The sequence below is a fragment of the Lithohypha guttulata genome (genome assembly GCF_036872675.1).
Source record: "Lithohypha guttulata strain CCFEE 5908 chromosome Unknown scaffold_2, whole genome shotgun sequence".
Taxonomy (NCBI): domain Eukaryota; kingdom Fungi; phylum Ascomycota; class Eurotiomycetes; order Chaetothyriales; family Trichomeriaceae; genus Lithohypha; species Lithohypha guttulata.
The window spans coordinates 2,267,045-2,286,352 of NW_027042751.1; the positions used below are offsets into that span (position 1 = coordinate 2,267,045).

Consider the following 19,308-nt stretch of genomic DNA (forward strand, 5'->3'; position numbering starts at 1 on the left):
ATACCAGGGAGTGAGGCTACCACACTATGCAGCTGGATAGACACTCAAAAGTCCGCTCTGAAGTAGACAATAATAATTGCGAGTGTGCTGAGTACCGAAAGAGAACGTGAAGGTGTTGTTGGCTTACTACGACGTGGTTTGTTGTTTCGAGGGTGCCTCGTGCTGATGAAAGATGAATGGTCGGGTGACACCTGCAGGTGAGCCGGTGAGCCAATCACTTCTTCACCTTATCGATAACCAGGATACAAAACTGTGCAACCTTATGTTGACACTAGCAGCGGAGAATAGAATTAAGTCCGACGAGGTCTAAACTTTTTTGTCGCAGCAGGTATTGAAGAACAGGTGTCGAGGTGGGTGAGCAGCAGAGGGTTACATAGCGCATGCATATTCGGTATTTGATGTGCAAGCTCTGTCATAGAATTCCACTCCTCACATTATGTCGTCGACAACGACAGTAACGAGGTCAAGCAGAACCAATACCAAATGGGATGTTGGCTTTCAAACAACTCGTCGGCATGGTCTATTTCGAGATACCCCTAGTGACAAAACAGCCTGGCCGTTGCTGCATGCTGCCATAAAACCGCACGTTGACTCCTTCAATGCACTCTTCGATCAAGGACTGATAGACGAAGGTCTTAAAGACATTGGAATACACTCTGTGACCGATGGTGACCCTCGCGACCGAAGCAAGAGCACATCTCGCAACAGACTTGACTTGAGGGTGACCGAAGTCCTCCTTGAGAAAGCCACTCTGCCCTCAAGCAATCGCAATACCTCGACTCGCGAAATCTACCCGGCAGAATGCAGAGAAAGAGCTGCTACATATAAAGGAAAGCTACGCGCACGCTTACAGTATCGACTCAATAATGGCGACTGGAAAGAGGCGGTCAGAGAGATTGGATCTCTACCGATCATGCTCCGGTCAAATCGGTGCCATCTAGAAGGTCTCTCGCCGGCTCAGATGGTGAAGCGCAAAGAGGAGGCTGAAGAGTTGGGAGGATATTTCATCGTGAACGGCAATGAGAAGCTCATTAGAATGCTTATCACACCAAAAAGAAATTACCCGATGGCCATCTTGCGACCCTCTTTCGAGAACAGAGGCCCAACCTATTCCAAATACGGCATCTCAATACGTTCCGTACGTCCTGACCAGAGCTCGGTTACGAATGTACTGCATTATCTGACTGATGGCAATGTCAGCTTCAGATTCGCATGGCGAAAGTCCGAGTATCTGCTTCCAGTCATAATGGTTCTAAAGGCGCTCGTTGAGACAAATGACCACGAGATTGCTCAAGGAATTGTTGGCGTGTCTTCAAGTTCTGATCCACCCAGCTCTTTTGTGTCAGATCGTGTCGAACTGCTTCTGAGGACTTACAAAGCATACGGCTTGAAAACGAGATCACAGACCCTCGCCTACCTTGGTGAAAAGTTCAGACCTGTTTTGCAGACACCCATCACATTATCCGATGAGAAGACTGGCGAAGAGCTCTTGCGGAGAGTAGTGCTGCCACACCTCGGCAATATTGATGTTACAGCTGGACAAAACAACGATAAGTTTCAGATGGTCCTCTTCTCTATACGAAAGCTGTATGCTCTAGCGGCAGGTGATTGTGCAGTAGACAATCCAGATGCAGTCGCAAATCAGGAAGTGCTCCTAGGCCCTTTTCTATATGGTATGATACTGAAAGAGAGTATCTACAATTGGCTTCTGTCAATGGGCTCACAAGCACGAGAGTATATCAGAAGCAGAAGTCCGCCAAGCTTCGATACAAAATTCGAGCAGGACTTCCTTCCCAAGATCGTGCGGAAAACGAATGAGAACATTGCTCAACGATTAGAATATTTCCTCTCTACGGGCAACCTGGTCAGCGAGAGTGGTCTAGACCAGCAACAAACATCTGGCTATACAGTCATGGCAGAAAAGATCAATTTTTACAGATTCATCAGTCATTTCAGATGTATACATCGAGGTGCTTTCTTCGCGCAGTTGAAGACCACGACTGTTCGAAAGCTGCTTCCCGAAAGTTGGGGCTTCCTATGTCCGGTCCACACACCCGATGGTTCCCCTTGCGGATTACTGAATCACCTTTCACATCAGTGCGTGATACAAACTCATCGCATCGATGCTAGTGGAGTTGAGGCAGCTCTATCAAGGCTGGGCATGTCTAAACAGCCTTCCCGCTCAGTCAAAGATGGAATTTCGGTTCAACTGGACGGTCGTGTTCTAGGTCATATGTCAGCGAGACGTGCAAGAGAAGCAGCTCAACTCCTTCGACACTGGAAGGTGCGCGATGAGAAGAGAATACCAAAAGAGTTAGAAATTGCCCACATACCAACGTCCAATGGTGGTCTCTATCCAGGACTCTACATATTCAGCGGTCCTGCTCGTATGATCAGACCCACCAAGTATCTTCCAGCTGACAAGCTCGACTACGTTGGACCTCTTGAACAGCAATACATGAACATCGCATGCACTGAAGCAGACATAATACCAGATCTAACAACTCACATCGAATACAAACCGACCAACATCCTCTCAATTCTAGCCAACATGACTCCCTTCTCCGACTTCAATCAATCACCTCGCAATATGTATCAATGTCAAATGTCCAAGCAAGCTATGGGAACACCTTCTTCGAACATGATGTGTAGAGCTGACAACAAGGCTTATCTTCTGCAGACAGGTCAAACTCCTGTGGTTCGACCACCATTGTATAACGAGTATGGTTTAGACAATTTTCCAAATGGTATGAATGCCGTCGTTGCTGTCATCTCCTACACTGGCTACGACATGGACGACGCTATGATCATCAACAAATCTGCACACGAACGAGGCTTCGGTGATGGTGTGATTTACAAGACCAAGTTCTACGACCTTGCTGAGAAATCAGGCAGATCCTCTCGGTCTAAAACAGAGATCAAATCTATGTTTGGTTTCGCTCCAGGTGATCAAAACATACCACAAGCAGCACTCAACTGCATCGACGAAGACGGTCTGCCCAGAGTTGGAGCCAAAATTGAAGAGGGATCAGTCGTTGCAGCATACCACACAGTAATGTTCGATCCTTCCACGAACTCGCTGAAGAACCTCGATGGCATTACTCATTACCAGAAATACAAAGATGCAGAAGGCGGTTACATTGACCAAATCCGACTGCTCGGAGTCGAAACTGGTGACCAGGTTCTTCAGGCAATCAGCGTCAAATATCGCATACCACGTCGGCCCGTTATTGGCGACAAGTTCTCCTCACGGCACGGTCAAAAGGGTGTATGTTCCATGCTGTGGCCAGCTGAGAATATGCCATTCTCAGAGTCAGGCATGCAACCGGATGTGATCATTAATCCTCATGCTTTCCCATCACGTATGACCATCGGCATGTTCGTCGAGTCGCTTGCTGGCAAAGCCGGCGCACTACATGGCATTGCCCAAGATTGCACGCCATTTACCTTCGATGAAGACAACACTGCTGGTGACTTCTTTGGAGAGCAGTTACTCAAAGCTGGCTACAACTCCAACGGTAACGAGCCCATGTATAGTGGAATCACTGGCAAGGAATTTGCAGCTGACATATACCTGGGCGTGGTATACTACCAGCGTCTCAGGCACATGGTGTCAGATAAATTCCAAGTGAGAACGACAGGACCAGTAAACGCGGTCACGGGACAGCCTATCAAAGGTCGATCAAAAGGTGGCGGTATCCGTGTTGGGGAAATGGAGAGAGACAGTTTGATTGCTCACGGTTGTGCCTACCTCTTGCAAGATCGATTGATGGACTGCAGTGACAAACAAAGAGCTTGGGTGTGCAAAACTTGTGGAAGTTTTCTATCTGTACAGATGGTCCCGAATCCTTACAATGCATTGACAGGCAAGCGCGCTGTTGGTGGAGGTAGTGTTATGCCCAGCGGTATTGTGAGGTGCCGAACTTGCGCTCGAGAAGCGAAATGGGACGACAGCAAGCTCAAAGTATGGACCGATGGTGAAGGCAAAGAGTTCGTGGGAGGAGAGAATACTACTGTGGTCAATGTGCCAGGCGTTCTGAGGTATCTCGACGTTGAGCTGGCGGCCATGGGTGTGAAGACGACTTTCACTGTCACTTAGCGAAACAATAGAGTATACGTAATCCCAGCAAGAATTACGACGACTCCGCAGCAACCATCGTATTCTGTCGCGTTCATCGCATATTTGCGCCTGAGTACCTGGATGGTGTTCACCGTTGTGCCAAGCCTGATCGAGCGGAGAAAGACCTCTGAGGCGAGCGTCGATTCTGTCACGTGCCTGTAATTCACTATTTCTCCGACTATTGCATTTTGATAGCGTCAAATATACGTCTTGTGATGATGGCGGAGCAGGCACTGCATAGCCACTCTCCGACCTCGATGAGATCTGCAGCTCTCCCCCAGGCCTCATCGATCTCGCTGAGCGACGTTCGCCAAGGTCCGACATTAGTACGTACTGCTAGTGTGCAAGTGCTAGTACGAACGCGGACCATGATCAACCGATCTCAAGGGGCAGTAACCTCCACTCTGCAGGTCCACAATCAAAATCACATGGAAGCAGAGAGACAGAACGTCAAGCCACGCACACGTTTGTGCTCCTACCCAAGTGTCGCACTTACACGAGCATGGTCTTGTGTAGTGGCACGCCGCAACTGTGTCGACGGATCAAGCGCAAAATTCGACAATGCCTAGAAACCAGTGTTGTCAACGACGCATCATAGCAGAGCTTGGCAGTTTGGGTAATGCCGTCATGGCCACTGCCTTATTCCATGGAACGTACGAATTAGGTTTCGACCAAGCTGCGCCTTCCCCCAGGTCGAAGGCATAGTTAAGTCATCATCGAATTTCCTGTCTTCAAGCTTGATCCTTTCCAACTTTACACAATTGGATTCAATATCGTACGTTCAACAGAGTTATACATCGCTATACCACGCGCACGCACAGACAATCCTACTGAACGCCTTCGAAGGGAAGCATAAGCGATATCCTTCGATACCTCCACGACAACTTTACTGTATTTCCGCAATCAGCTCCGAAGTTTCTCCCACATCCCCACGGTACCACCTCTGATCACAGACAATGGCTACGTGCTATAACAGATACACCAGGTTAGTTTGTCGAACTCTATCGCTGCGTTCCAGTCCAGGATCCCCTTACATTTTCGTTGATCTGGAATCTAACCTTTGTCCAGGCGCTACGTGTATTGCAGCAATTGGAGTCGCTATGGCCGATGGGTGGCTCTGGTTGTGATACTGGTCGCTGCGATCCTCTTCTTTTTCCTTATGGCGTAAGTTTCCTCCTCTCTTCAGCGGTACTCGGCTGACCTTCGCCGCAGTTGCATCTCCCAGCGCCGACGCCGCAAGGCCGGACGTACTCCATTGTACATGACGGGGTGGACGTCTAAACTACCTGGAGGCAAGCTCAATGGTCAAAGCTACAATCCTCAGTCAAACTACCAGTCAGCTCCACCGCAATACAATCAGACCCAGAATCAGTATCCTGATGGTGGTTATTATGGACAGAACCAGAATGGTGCAAACCAGAGTTATTTTGGTGGTCAGAGAAACGATGTTGAGATGCAGGCACCTCAAAATGTGTACAACAATAATCAATATGCGCCACCAGCCGGTCCGCCACCAGCCAAGCACTGAGTGGTTAAACCCAGACGGGTAGGACCCGAGGAGAGTGGAGGACGGCTAGCCATACGAGCAGCATAACGGATCACGATGTATCATTAATACTTGAGCTCTTCCCGAGCTCTTTTGACGATAACAAATAACCTAATTGGATACTCCATATCACGAATGGAGAGAGGAGTCGGTGATGCTATGGTCTTCTGTCTTGAGCACGGCTCTATTAGTACAATGACTTGTGTTGAACGCCACAGAGGTTGCTACTGACCAGACTTTTGCGAATTTTGCCCACGGCCTTGTGTTACGTTGTGTTACATGGCTTCTTAAACTTCACTTCTTATGTCGACACCACTAGCGCAGTGCGCGGCCTCGAAACTTCATACTTTAACCGCCATAAGGCTGCTCACAAACTGGGAAGCTCATATCGGTTTTCTGTGTCCACCCGATCATGCGGTTCTGCATGCACAAACATATACACCTGTCTATCCAAAATCCGTCTCACTAAATATCCCGCTAATCTTCTTGCTCGTTACCTCACCCGACCTACATCCCTAATCCCTAGATACATTCCGCCTGTCTATCTAGTCATAAACTCGCGCAAAAACATACTATGCTCCTCACTCCACTTCCACTCCCCCGAATCATCCATCCAACCCTTCGGACAAAACGGAGGATCTCTTTCGCTCCCAACACGACTCGATAGTCCCTCTTCTGATTCCTTACCCTTACCCGACTGCGCAGACGTTGAAGTTTTCTTAGACCACACTCGTGTGATGGTCTTGCTTTGTTTGTACACGTGCTTGATCCTCTGGCAGACTGCCGAGATGGCGCGTTTTGCGTACTTGGGTAGGGACGATAAGAGCCAGGTGGTTTTTGTTGATGAGTTTTCTTGAAATGGTGGGAAGAAGAAGAGTTCGTGAGTTGAGGTTGGAGTGGGCGGAGGGTATGGGTTGTGCTTTGTGGTTGAAGAAGTGGTTGGGGTTTGGATATGGGAGGGTTGTTCTGGTGACTTGTTATCGATGTTATCGTGAGGATGTGTGTGTGTGTCGTTGGTTTTGCTTTTGCTTTTGCTTTTGCTTTTGCTTTTACTGCGACACTAGAGGAGAGGAGGTCTTCGTTGGGAGTCGTTGTACAATCGTGGTCTGAACAAGGAGGTAAACCCTCGCTCTCCGAATGTGAAGAAGCGCTTGAATCCATCCTTCATGAGTCCTTTCAGAAAAGCAAAATCTTGGAAACTACTACCGCTGCATCCTGTCCCATCGCTTCGAGGCTGGAGACGCCATACTCCTCGTATGTCAGTAGAGAAGAAGTGATATCGGCCATTGATTTTAATCATATTCACATGTAGAGGACCTGTTAGCTTGGAGACTATCTGCTTGTGCGATTCGAAGATCAGTAGTTTGGTCCAGTACAACCAACTTGCGATCAGGTCCGCCAACTTGGTGGTGTAAGTACATAGCGCAAGGCAGAAATGAGCAGATTGAACTTTAGTCAGAGCAGGTTTTTCAGACTTGAAAATATAGCATTCATATATACTCAATGATCGCAATCAGACTTCCCTGTAAGAACCAGCTACAGGTTTCCTACCAACCTGCAGCAAAGTAGGCGGTCTGCCAGCTTGTGGTTGGTCGTAAGAAGGTGAATTATATGGATTGTATGGCGCCATGTGAGGCGACATGCTCCGTTGAGCGGCGAACTGCACGCTCTCGCGCGAGGACGGATAGGGCGCATTATTCGAGGGTATTCCCGTGTCGAAAGGATTGTCGTGGTGCTGTAGTCTTGGGGAGAATCGATCATGCTGTTGATTTGAGAAAGCACCAGCCATAGGAGCAGTGGTTGCATATGTTGGTGCGGGAGAAAGTGGCTCGTTGTTGTAGTAGTTGTTGTTCGGCCCTTCTGGCCGGTTTGGTCTTTGAGTTCCTAGATCTGAATTGTGGTATTCACGAATTGGCGACTGGGGTAACATATGCTCCATCTCCACCTCCGAACCTCTAGGCTGTGATGGAGTATCTTGTACCCTGCGCGTTTGTGCGTTATCCCAGCTCGGCATGGCGGGTAACGAATCTTCGTGTATAGGTGCGCTTCTCTTATTGCCTGCGTCAAATGTCGCGAACTGCGGGCCGTTGTACATCATAGGTTGGAAATGAGGTTGGTAGCCCTGGTAAGGAGTGGGAGTTGGTGGCATAGGGTGATATGCTGGGTCTTTACGTCGACGTCCCCCTCTGCAAGCGCCGCAACACCCTCCACACGTTAGACATTGCCCGCAGGCTGTCATGAGACTGACGCCGCAGCACAGGCAGGAGAAAATGCACCAGAGGATCGAGAGAACGATCAAGGAGCCGATGGCGATTCCAGCGATCACAGGCCACTTGCAGTAGCTGTGCGCCATGCAAGAGTCCCATGAGGTAAACGTAGAGCCAACATTCTTCAGCCTGATTAGCTAAATAGCCTTCCAAATCAAAGAGAGTGGTTTACCTTCACATCGTTGATGAGGTCCGACATTGTAAGTGCTCAAATTGACCTCAAGAAAGCACTGTAGAGTCTGAGTGAGGGTAATCACTGGCACGGTGCGCGTGTAGCAATCGAGGCTGTTTTCAACGAACGTCGGTACTCTCCCAGCAGTGTACCACCAAGGTCTTCGAAGGAGCGTCGCCAGATAGTATAGGCTGCAGCAATACAGGACGAGCCAGCCGTTCTGAAAGAGTGGTGTTTATGCTGTAAATGGTTCCCCGAAACGAGTGGCACGAACACGAAGCAGAAACTAACAGGGAGGCTGAGCAGACAGTTGTCGCAACTTGTCTTGCGATCTCCGCGTTCTGAAGCCTGAAGGCAAGCCGCAGGAGAATGATCCACAGGGGCTGTGACTGCCATTTTGGGAGGTGAAACGTAGTCGGCCGATTAGTGGCGGGCGATGAGTGCCTGAGGCCAAATATCGAAAGGTGAGGGAAGAAGCGTGTGACCCAAATCCTCTAAAATCCTACCGTGTTAGCACGGCAATTTATTTCTCACAAGATTCCAAGCTGGAAGTAAAATCACAAAATCGTTCCTTCGGGTTGGTTATCCTATCTATATGTTGACCACCAATATAATACAGCATTCTGGTATTATTACTTGCCGCCACTCTGCCTCACGCCTCTCGCGCTTGGTACGTGCTACTAAACCATCACACCACACGACGAGCTCAACGAGCTACGTGACCCTCCTCAGCCTCCGGTTGGCTCTGTTGGTCACTCAACTTGGGGTTTCTCAACAACACAGCGAACACGATCAACGGTACACATAAGCAGATTCCCACGATGCAAAGAATCCTTTGCATATGCTGATACGACCCAATAATGGCAGTTCTCTCAGGAGTACCGACAGGGTAGTTGAAAGGTACCACCGTCAAAGGTGAAGCATAAACTGCTGACGCCAACGTCGAATTGCTCTGGAATGCCAAATCTGACTCCAACCGCGCATACAAGCCTTGAGTCCATATGGCCCCGGACACTGCTGATCCAAGTGCTGACCCAATAGAATAGGTGGCAAGGTAGAGTCCTGTGACAATAGCGACATGCTCATGTTTCGTGGCAGCCTGAATCGAAGCCTGGGCAGGATACGGAAACATGCCTCCTGCCAAACCAAGTAGGACCTGAGCTCCGATAATCCCCGATTGACTGGATCCATTCGTTCCTCCTCTGAAGTGAATGAGTAGCCCAAAGGCAACCATAAAAAGACATGTGCCTGCAACGATGAACGGCTTGAGGCGTCGAGTCCACCATATCAGACCAGAGACAATCAGTCCGCTTATGACCGAGAAGAAAGAGTAGAAAGACAAGATCCGAGTGGCCGTCGCGATGCTGAAATCGAACGACACGACTAGAACCGTGTATAGGTAATCGCCTTGCATGTACCAAGGGAAGTTGAGGAAACACGCGATACCAAGGGCTGCCCATACACCTCTGTCCTTGAGCAGGTAAAATGGTACGAGCGGATATCTGGCTCCCTTCAGCTCCCACAAGACAAAAGCTGGAATAGCCAGGACTCCTATGACCAACGGGGCGATGACGTGAGCTGACCTCCAGCCTTGGCCTGACCCAGCAAGCGTGAGAGGTGTCAAAATGAAGCCAAAAAGGATAATAATTAGGAGTATTCCGACAACGTCCAATTTGTGGAAGAGCTCAACACAGAGTCGGCTGAACCCCAGTTGCTGAAATGGTGATTTATACGAGTCCAGAGCACCTGCTCTTCGAGCTTTGAAACCAGTGTACCACAGTGCACTGAGCAGTGGTAAGGCACAGACTGTATAGATGATGCACCACATACCAATGCCCCACCGCCATGTGGTTACACCCAGCACCGATGATGTGACATTGCCGCTTACCCAGGTAATGATGATAAAGGGTGTTGCAGGTATATAGGAGTAAAACACACGAGTACGCATCGAGGTCAAGTCGGCCACAATTACCTCCACCAGGAGGATAATGCATGTGTATCCGATCTGATAGAACACAGCACCTGCGCAAAACGCCGACAGACCGCTGGAACCTGCCTCTATGATCGTACCAAGCACATAGAAGATCACACTGACCATCACCAGTTCAAAACGACCAAAAACATCGGCAATTTTAGCAGCAGTGGGTTGTGCGGCGGCTGCTATTACCGTTCGTACAGTGTTGATGGTTGCGAGAAGGGAATGCAGGCCAAACCCGCTTGTGGCATACGACTGGTAGGTATACCGAGTTGAGCCGTCCAGAGCATACGCGAATGCAATGATAAACACTCCAAAGAATATCCAGACGCGATCGACCGTGGTCATATGCTGAGCAATAGCTTCGACTCGGATAACACCAGGCGGCTTGGTGTCAGCGATTGAGACACGTCTCGAGACATCATGATCGTAGAGTGTCTTGTCATTCGAGCTGGGTCGATCAAATGAGCTCCCAGGTTGTCGAGTGTACTGCTCCTTGTCGCCCATATGGGCCATGCTGTTGTGGTTTGCGCTAGCCATTGTCGAAATGCCTCCGACAGTTTATTCACCACAAACCAGTCAATCGGTCAGTCGAGCGACAAGAATAGCCAGATCTGGCACAACAATCAAAAATTTGACGGCACTCCGTCTGTCGTATATTTGACAGGATCGCTGACCTCGCCAGACCACGAGGCTTAACACAACGCACGTGTCAACCACAAATTAGAATTCCCAACCGGAAACTCAAGGAATTACAAGAAGAGAGAGAAAATATACTTTAATCCGCGCGATTATCACAATTAATCAGATACGCACAGAAGAAAAGCTCCAAAGGCTCGATCAGATTAGATGAAAAATGGACGTCATCCAAGACACTTTAAGCGAGCTGGGCACACGTTCTGCCACGCTAAAACAAACTCCATTTCCACTTTCATCCACTGTAGCTGCCAAAGTCGTAGTCATTGGTTCTAACAGTCCTTGACTCAAGATTCTCATGGGTTGTGATCACGGAGTACGTTAGCGGGTGCAGATTTCCACCGTGCACGAGTACGAGTACTTTCTTTTTTGAATCCTTTAGGAAAGACCATCGCGCCGCTGCTGTCACAGCAATGAATTTGTCGTCTACGCTGGTGAAGCAAGTAGTATTCCTACTCGCACATAGTCTCGAGCCCGGTACGTGGAGCATGTACAGTAGTATTGTATCCCGAGCTGATCTCGGTACTAACGGCTTGTGTTTAGGCCAATGCTGCGTTCGGAACCTTCCGTTGAGGGTGCTCACTGAGAGCGGAGTTTATTAATGCCAACCAAGCAGCGTAGTTTAACAAATGGAGCTTGACAGTCACTTAACAGTAAGTGGAAAGCACCTTTGCTGGATGCTACCGTGGAAGATGATATCAATTCACGCACAAGACAAAAGCCTCTGCGGCAGGAGCTACCGGAGTCTGTCAACGAGTTGATAGTAGAGATGGTAGAGAACACTAGGCATCACCAAAATATCGAAGGGAAATGAGCGGACCCTCATCGGTGATTCCGAACGCAGCCTTAGCGAGATCTATAACCAAGCCAGACACGCCCAGATATTCGTGCGTGCCTCCGCCGCTTGAGCCTCAAACCCCACGTCTTTCATGTTAGACTACCAACTACACGACCGTCGAGCTTCAGACCAGCATATCCAAGACCTTGGCACTTTTGTAGGCTGACGCTATATGCCATGGTGCGCATGTATTGCTTGGTTCGATGAAGTTCCTCGCAACAGCCAAGGTATGAAGTCCCCGATATTGCAGTAGTACCTCTTCTAGTAATTGTTCACGCTCTTGGGGCAATAGAGCGGTGCTCGAGGGTTGATTGCGAGGTATCAAGATTAAGTCAACACTAAGTAGTGCCATTTGTACCTCTGTTTTGTCCTCAGAAATTGTCTTCTTGAGAAGGAAGCCGGTGTTTAGCGATGGCCGAACTTCAACGTTGAGATAGGATGGGTTCAGACCAAACGGCAATATCATCATCCAGCTGTCTTCTGTAGGATCACTGAGAAAAATGTCGTTGTCGTTTCCTGCTTCCATGTTCGTATCTGGTGGTGTTTGCGCGCTCGCGGCGAACACTGCTGCTGAAGCGCTTGTGGGGGTGGCAGGTATCGTTTGCTCTGGCGAAGTTGTGCTCGTTGCCTGGGGAGTCGAAACAGGTGTGCCCAACGTGTTTTGTCCAGCTGCTGTCTGATTTTGAGATTGTCTCGCCAGCAGAGCCGAACTGCTGAATGCAAGACGAGGCTGCAGGTCGGCACTAAGTAACATGGTCCTGCCCAGTAACTTCTGCTCCTCTAAAAATGGAACCAGAACAGTAGACCAATCTTGGAGTTCACTCATCTCATACATACCAACCTTGGCAATCACAAACCACCACGTCCCTCGCTGATCATTCATTAGAGCTGCTGACGTCTCGCAGATATGTCGGAATACATCTGAACGTGTAGTAGCATTCTCCTTGTCCTCTGAGAGGCTGTAGGACATCGACATCGCAATGCTACCAATACTGTCCGACCAAGTGGCTATAAGCCATCTTGTGTCCAAAGTAAGGCAATACGCAAGATGACAGCATTTCCCATGCTTCTCCAAAGGTGATACACTTTTCGAACTCAGATCAAATTGTAGGTGCAGAGGTATGGGTTCTTCTAAGACAAATGCTGGTGCCCAGGAGGCAGTGTTTGAAACGTGCTCAGTGGGCGGTACCCTGTGATAGACTTCTATAGCAAGGTCGACGAACTGGGCCTCGCTCGGCACGGATATTGTGTCACAGCCCACGATGAAAGAACTCGGAACAAGCTGTAGCGTAATATCTCCGCCATCAGATTGCCTGGACAATTCTAGAGTTTCGAATAGCTCCACAAAGGCATCGCACAGCTGGAAGCACAGAGAGAGGTCATCCTCTGGGACGACGACATATATAACAGTGCAGTCATCATATACATCATCCGCAAGACCGTTGCCAATCTTCTGGCAAAGGGTGTGTAGATCTGGCAAAGCCTTCCACGCGATTGTCCCTGTATCAGATAGGCCTTCCAACATCATCTTGCGATGCTGGCCTAGGTTACAGGAATCCCACGTCTCGGTCATGCGTTGCAGAAAGGACTCACAACCGAGTCGGTAGCCGTCACTTTCCGGATGCAAGCAGACGGCCATCACTTCCTTACTGCCATTCAGCGGCTGAAGGCTTAAGGTCTCCCAATAGCCTAAAATGGGGCTTTTGGCAATAATCTCGCTGTTCGCTTGCATGAATCGAAGTTTGGTAGGCTTTAGCGATGTAATCCTGGACTCCACCCTTGCAGGGACACTCGGGTGCTGTAGTGATGCCAAGTCAGCCAGTGACGAGGCTACGAGAGTAGTATTGACTCCAGCATCATTCATCGTGATATCTAAAGTCAGTGGACGACCCACGCCAGGAACACGCAAGTCTTGATGACCCCTGAAAATGGTAGACAGAGCTAATTGCTCAGTCAGCATCTGAAGAACCATTGAGAACCGTTCAGGATCAGTCTCCTTTATCTGTTGAATGCTGGTCTGTGTCTGAACTCGTGTGAGAAACGGTTCCAGTCCAGATGCTGTACCTATCAGATCCAGAAGTGCGTGGATCTCGGCATCGTGGTCGATAGCGTCGTGAGGCTCTCTGCCGCTACTTTCTTCAGGCATGGCTGACCGAACCGGCTCGTAGTGAGTCCATGGGTGCGTTGGTGCAAGATTTGCCTTGGAGTCAAGCAGGTTGTCGTCTGAGAGGGAGGAGGTTGAGGACACCGAGCTGGAAGGTCGTCGAGGCACCGACCTTACTATGGCTGCTGGCCTTGTGCCTGCATACCTCGTTGGCTCAAAGCAGAATTTTCCATGTGTACCGTATTTCTGGTCACGCGTTGTGTCATACTGAGCATCGATGTCATATACGCTGGACCTTCTCCTTTTGCCTGAAGGCACGTAGTCGTTCGGCCTTGTGGTGCTTAGCCTAGGATCAAACACCTCGTCCTTGACTTCAAGGTTGGGAGAAGTAGTATCCCTCATTAGCGGCGGCTCGTACAGAGGTAATGGGGAATGTGCTGGTACAGATAAATTGGTATGAGACTGCTCCTGCGAAGGGACGCTGCTGATCTTATCTGCCTCATGACTGGTGCTTTTCTCCGAAAGGCGGATTGCGTCCATGCCAACATCTTCAACCTGATCGTTTTTCTGCTCAAGTTCTTCGTCGTTATTCGAAGAGTTAGCAACCTGCACATGGCTGTCTCTCCTCTCGGGCTGCACTGCTTCCTGATTGAAGAAATCCCAGTCGGGCTCGTCAGCGAACGTGTTGTCTCCTAACCCTGCTTCATCCAAATCGTCAAAAAGATCATCGTCCTCATTGTGCTGTAAAAAATTTGAGATGGCCTGTTCGTTGCCACCTGCAAGTCCAGTGTCGGTCATCATTGTGAATGGCGACGAAAAGTTGTGGTTCATAGGTGGCTGAAGATTCGAAGCGGGTGTTTGCACTCCACCGTCGATAGACATACCAGGAGTAGGTTGAGTGTTGAAAGCTTCTGGCGGGGTAGGATATACTGTTGGTGCAAAATTCTGCATAGGCAGACTCATGGATTGTTGAGGACTTCCGAAAGGGGGCTCATCGTCAAAGAAATGTTCATCCGTCTGTGCGTGGAAGTCGACGATATGGTCATGGTGACGAGTTTGCACAGCGTCTGCAGCTCCCTGCAGAAACCAGTCCCTTGCAATCTTGAAAGGATCCGTTGTATCAGTTTCGTGCTTCCCTGTGGCTTGGAGTGACTTGCAAAAAGCATAGCTCAAAGCTGCTGGCCAATGTACGGTCTTCCAGACAAAGTCCTTTGTTGTATGGTTCTCGTCGTCCGACTGCAAGACAGGAATGTCTACTTCAAGCCATATGGTGCCCGCTTGAAGATGCGTGGTATGCTCAGTCTTGTCGCTCAGCCAATCTCTTGCAATCTCAAGCCATCGCTTCTTCCACACAGAGCTATCACTGCCGCTACGTGCCATGAAGTGTTCCTGTTCTGGCGTCACGGAAGCTGACCACATACCCCGATACATTGCTAGCTGTCCAGTCGGCACCAAGTACAGACTAGTACCTTTGGAATGATCAAGCGGTGAAGCGATTGGATTAATAAGGTCAGGCATAGCTATCAACGACGGCCATTTGGAATGTCTAACAACCAGAACCAGGTGCCCACTAGCAATAACGTGTAAGTCTAGCTTTTGCAGGATCCATCGTGTCTGCTCGTGCTCGAGTGGATTCCATTCCAGACTTGGATCACTACGAGCAGGAAGCAGGTATATTTGAGAGTTGACCTTGACCATCTTGTGCTCGTGTGCTGTGCTCAGGTGCAGGCTTGATATTATCGCAGATGTGAACAGTCTGTACACGTGAAACATATCGGGCTTCAAAAGATCCATGACCTGACACGCGTTTTTGGAAGCAATAACACAATTGTTGAGCTTGCAAATGTTAGTGAACTTGGTAAGTATAGTCTTCTGGTCTTTCACTATATCGACCTTCTTGTAAAAGGTAAACAGTTCGAGCCTCTCAACATCAAGACTAGTCAAAATCGACGCTTGTCGAAATTGCTGCTCCGCGTTTCTGAGTCGAGGTAGTGTATGGTTTCGCGCCCCGCTGTCCTGGACATTACTGTTTTGGTCGGACGTTGCAGGTGCACTTCCTGTACATACTATGTACGCTATTGCTGAAAAGTCATGCAGCACATACGTGTTTGTCGGCAAATCGCCAGGGAAGCCATGGAGTGTCATCTCAACCATTAGGTTCGAGTCTGATAAAGATGAAGCAAATACCAGTAGGTGTGAGGATATCAGCAAGTGATCTGGAATCGATGCTCAGTATCCTCATCGTGCTGAATCGCTCTTTCTTCGGAAACACTGAGTTTAGCAAGTGGTAACGAGCAGGTGACTATTGGTATCAGGCTCGAGTCCCGCTGTGATTTGGTTGGCAGTATTACTAGATGAGCAAAGATTCGATGAATCTAAAGAGGAGGGAGCTTCCACGAAATAGGTAGCCTGGACCTGACATGCTCACGTGATCATCGCTAGGTGGGAAACTTTCCTGAAGACAACTTGTGCCAGCTATCCGATAGTCACTACAGGCGCGAAAGCCTTGTGCATCAACCTAGACACGAACATCACATCCCGCTAGTTGACAGCATGAAGGTTGAAGGACATCTGAGCTACGAACTGAAAAATTGATGAGGCGAGAATTTGTACGATTGCGTCGCACTAGCTAATGCTTTTATGCTAAACTCTACAAGTTGCTATATTCCAATAACGTCAAGGTATCAGCAAGATCGATCTTTATTTCTTTTTCTGCTCTACAGCTTCTGTCACTGTTTCTTGGATCTTTGAGCCTTGTATTTCCTCATCACCTTCGCGAACGTCATCATGCTCACCTTCTCCTGAATGTAGCATGTATTCGATTTCTTCTGTTTCCGTGGGAGTGGGATTATTTCGTGCTTGTGCAGCGTGAGACCGCTCGTTGGTGGAATCACCGCCACTCATCTGCCATTCCATAAGTTTGGAGAAGGCACCGTCCTTTTTGCTGCTCAATTCTTTGTAGCTGCCCATCTCAGCAACACGACCATCACTACCCAAACATATGATCGTATCTGATCTTTTAATAGTCGACAAGCGGTGAGCTATCGATATTGTTGTGTTACTGCCTCGTAGCAATGTTGTCAGCGCTTGATTGACTAGAGTCTCGGATTCTGCATCGAGAGCAGAGGTAGCTTCGTCCAAGATCAGGATGTCTGGTTCCTTGACCAAAGCTCGGGCGATGGCAATTCGCTGCTTCTGACCACCAGAGAGTTGCGTTCCTCTAGCTCCAACAGGAGTATCTAAGCCATCAGGGAAATCACCGATAAACGAACAGTTGGCACGTCTTGCAGCACGCAAGATCTCGGACCTCGTGGCGTGAGGTCTTCCATAGGCGATGTTTTCTGCAATTGTGCCTGAAAATAGTACAGGCTCTTGTGACACGACACCAATTCTCCGTCGTAGTTGCTTCACATTCAAGGTCGACACGTCTTCGCCAGCGATCAGGATCTTCCCTTCAGTGGGACCGTAGAAGCGTAGAAGCAGTGAAGCGATCGTGCTCTTGCCGCCACCACTTGGACCTACCACGGCAACATTCGACCCTTGGGGAATTTCAAAATCCAGGTTCTTGAAAATAGAAACTGCAGGACGAGTGGGGTAGGCAAACGAGACATTCTCAAAGCGAATAGTTCCACGAGCTGAAGTCACGGGCTTGCCTGCCGTTGGTGAGATTGTGGGCTGACGGTCCTGCAGCTCGAAGAGCCTGGAGGCAGCTCCAACACCCTTCATCAGTTCAGAATAGAAGGACGACAGGCCGAAGAGGGAGGAGCCTGCGTATGCTGTGTACATTAAGAAAGAGGTCAGCTCGCCTATAGTGATGGTGCCGTGAGAAACCATTCCGCCTCCAATGTACAACAAGGCCAGAATAGTCATGTTGCCCATGAAGCCTGTTGACGAGAAGAAAGTGGCACTGATCAATGATTCTTTCTTGCCAAGATCGAATATTTTTCGTACTTGAGTATTGTACCTGTGAACTTCCAAGATCTCACCAGCAAACGCCTGCGACGTGCGAACATTGCCGAGACGTTCTTCGGCGATCTTAGTGAGAGTACCTAAATTCTTCTGGATCCTGCGGCTGAGATTTCTGATGGCGCGACCGTACAGGAATGCTGCTACCGCGACAGGCGGAAACATCAAAGCTAGGACGCCAGTCAGCTTGACCGAAACCCAAGCCATAAGACTGAATCCGGCGGCTCCACTGACGAACGCCCTGAGACCATCGGACAGGTTCTGAGTGATTGATTTACCGACAATAATGGTATCAGAGCTCAAGCGGGAGATAAGGTCACCAACTCGATTGGCGTCGAAAAACTCGGCATTTTGCACGAAAGTCTGGCGGAAGAGCTTGGAACGCAAGCGAGCAACAATTCTCTCTCCAACAATCCTTAAAATAATAATTCGCCCGTAATTTGCTGCCGCGCCAACAGCCAGTACACTACCGAGGGCCAGATAGAAAGTTCCAATAGAGAAGCCAAATAACATGGGAGAACCCTCGTCTGACTGCAGATCTTCGGTCTTCTGTCCACCTTGGGTGGCGATATCGAGGATCTTGCCGATAGAGAAAGGAATGGACATGGTGATTGAGGAGGAGATGAGCAGAAAGACGAAGGCAATGCCTAGGATCTTTGCTTCTGGTCGAGCAATTTTGATCAGCCGCCAGACCTCGCCGAAACCAGCACCTCCTGAATTAGCAGAGCCCTCTTTGGACAAGCGAGCACTGAGATTGACCTGAGACGCCTGATTCGCTTTCTCGCTCCTCTGGAATGATTCCTCCTCGTCATCGTCATTATCCTCCTGTTTAGGTTGCTTTCGCTCTGACTTGATCACAGGCGTCGGCGTTTCGGACTTGGCTGGAGTGGAGGAGAGAAATCTGAGCTGCTGTAGTACTTGAGGTCGCTGGAACTGGAGCTGGCTCAACGGGCGCGCGGAAGAAGGTGGTATTGCTGATGTGGACAGCTCACGTCTTGACGTTTGTAGTGGGCGCGAAACAACAATGTGGGCACAGACTGGTGGCTCTATCCTTGAGTGTCGAGGCGCGGAGTTATATAAGGAGAATAACACATTTTGGTCCTGCTGTTGCGGTTTCGCCAACGATCTCAGGCTTCGAGCTCCGAGCAGCAGGGAGCTGCGCATCGTGTAGCCAGGGAGGTCGCTGCGTCAGTGAGATGTTCAGAGTCCTACCTTTCATCGACTATTGGCCCCATTGTCCAGCTCAACGGTTTGCGCGTGCCTGGGACGATGGAGGGATTTTAACTCATAGACAAGTGAATGTTGCTCGCAGCACGATCTGATCCACCAGGATCTCTAACAGAGTTGGAGGCGTCATCAAGTAATATTATTTGGATGATGAGTGTCTTGTGGGCCCTGCAAGCCCTATGAAGCTCAGCTCGTCTCGGATCTATCAGGCGCTAAAAGCCCCTAGACTGCCCCTCTTCCTGCGCTGCGTCACAACCTTTTTGAGCCTGGCTAAATACAGTGCATGCATTCGATGAAGTTCCAAAAGGTCAATAGAAATCTATGAATGAGCAAAGAGATACTGATTTGTTGGACAGTTGCAAACCCTACTCAATATAACACACAATACCTAGCCAGG

The 19,308-nt window shown here is 49.2% G+C and overlaps 6 protein-coding genes across 6 annotated transcripts; 2 read left to right on the plus strand and 4 right to left on the minus strand.

The window, feature by feature from the left end:
• Window positions 1-436: 436 nt before the first annotated feature.
• ACR2 (DNA-directed RNA polymerase I subunit RPA2) lies at window positions 437-4,099 on the plus strand (the record flags this gene model as incomplete). The annotated part of the gene is made up of 1 exon (XM_064897290.1): window positions 437-4,099. The coding sequence occupies one exon, from the start codon at window positions 437-439 to the stop codon at window positions 4,097-4,099; it is 3,663 nt and encodes a 1,220-aa protein (XP_064756240.1).
• Window positions 4,100-5,076: 977 nt separating this feature from the next.
• On the plus strand, window positions 5,077-5,648 carry LTR64_002927 (uncharacterized protein; the record flags this gene model as incomplete). The annotated part of the gene is made up of 3 exons (XM_064897291.1): window positions 5,077-5,105; window positions 5,189-5,284; window positions 5,333-5,648. The coding sequence occupies 3 exons, from the start codon at window positions 5,077-5,079 to the stop codon at window positions 5,646-5,648; spliced, it is 441 nt and encodes a 146-aa protein (XP_064756241.1).
• Window positions 5,649-7,179: 1,531 nt separating this feature from the next.
• On the minus strand, window positions 7,180-7,815 carry LTR64_002928 (uncharacterized protein; the record flags this gene model as incomplete). The annotated part of the gene is made up of 1 exon (XM_064897292.1): window positions 7,180-7,815. The coding sequence occupies one exon, from the start codon at window positions 7,813-7,815 to the stop codon at window positions 7,180-7,182; it is 636 nt and encodes a 211-aa protein (XP_064756242.1).
• A 996-nt stretch (window positions 7,816-8,811) lies between these two features.
• Window positions 8,812-10,620, minus strand: SIT1 (ferrioxamine B transporter; the record flags this gene model as incomplete). The annotated part of the gene is made up of 2 exons (XM_064897293.1): window positions 8,812-9,911; window positions 9,936-10,620. The coding sequence occupies 2 exons, from the start codon at window positions 10,618-10,620 to the stop codon at window positions 8,812-8,814; spliced, it is 1,785 nt and encodes a 594-aa protein (XP_064756243.1).
• Window positions 10,621-11,738: 1,118 nt separating this feature from the next.
• Window positions 11,739-15,853, minus strand: SSN2 (mediator of RNA polymerase II transcription subunit 13; the record flags this gene model as incomplete). Its single annotated transcript, XM_064897294.1, has 2 exons — window positions 11,739-15,775; window positions 15,823-15,853. The coding sequence occupies 2 exons, from the start codon at window positions 15,851-15,853 to the stop codon at window positions 11,739-11,741; spliced, it is 4,068 nt and encodes a 1,355-aa protein (XP_064756244.1).
• Window positions 15,854-16,418: 565 nt separating this feature from the next.
• MDL1 (ATP-binding cassette permease mdl1) lies at window positions 16,419-18,919 on the minus strand (the record flags this gene model as incomplete). Its single annotated transcript, XM_064897295.1, has 2 exons — window positions 16,419-18,867; window positions 18,897-18,919. 2 exons carry the CDS (start codon window positions 18,917-18,919, stop codon window positions 16,419-16,421), a joined length of 2,472 nt encoding a protein of 823 aa, XP_064756245.1.
• Window positions 18,920-19,308: the final 389 nt, after the last annotated feature.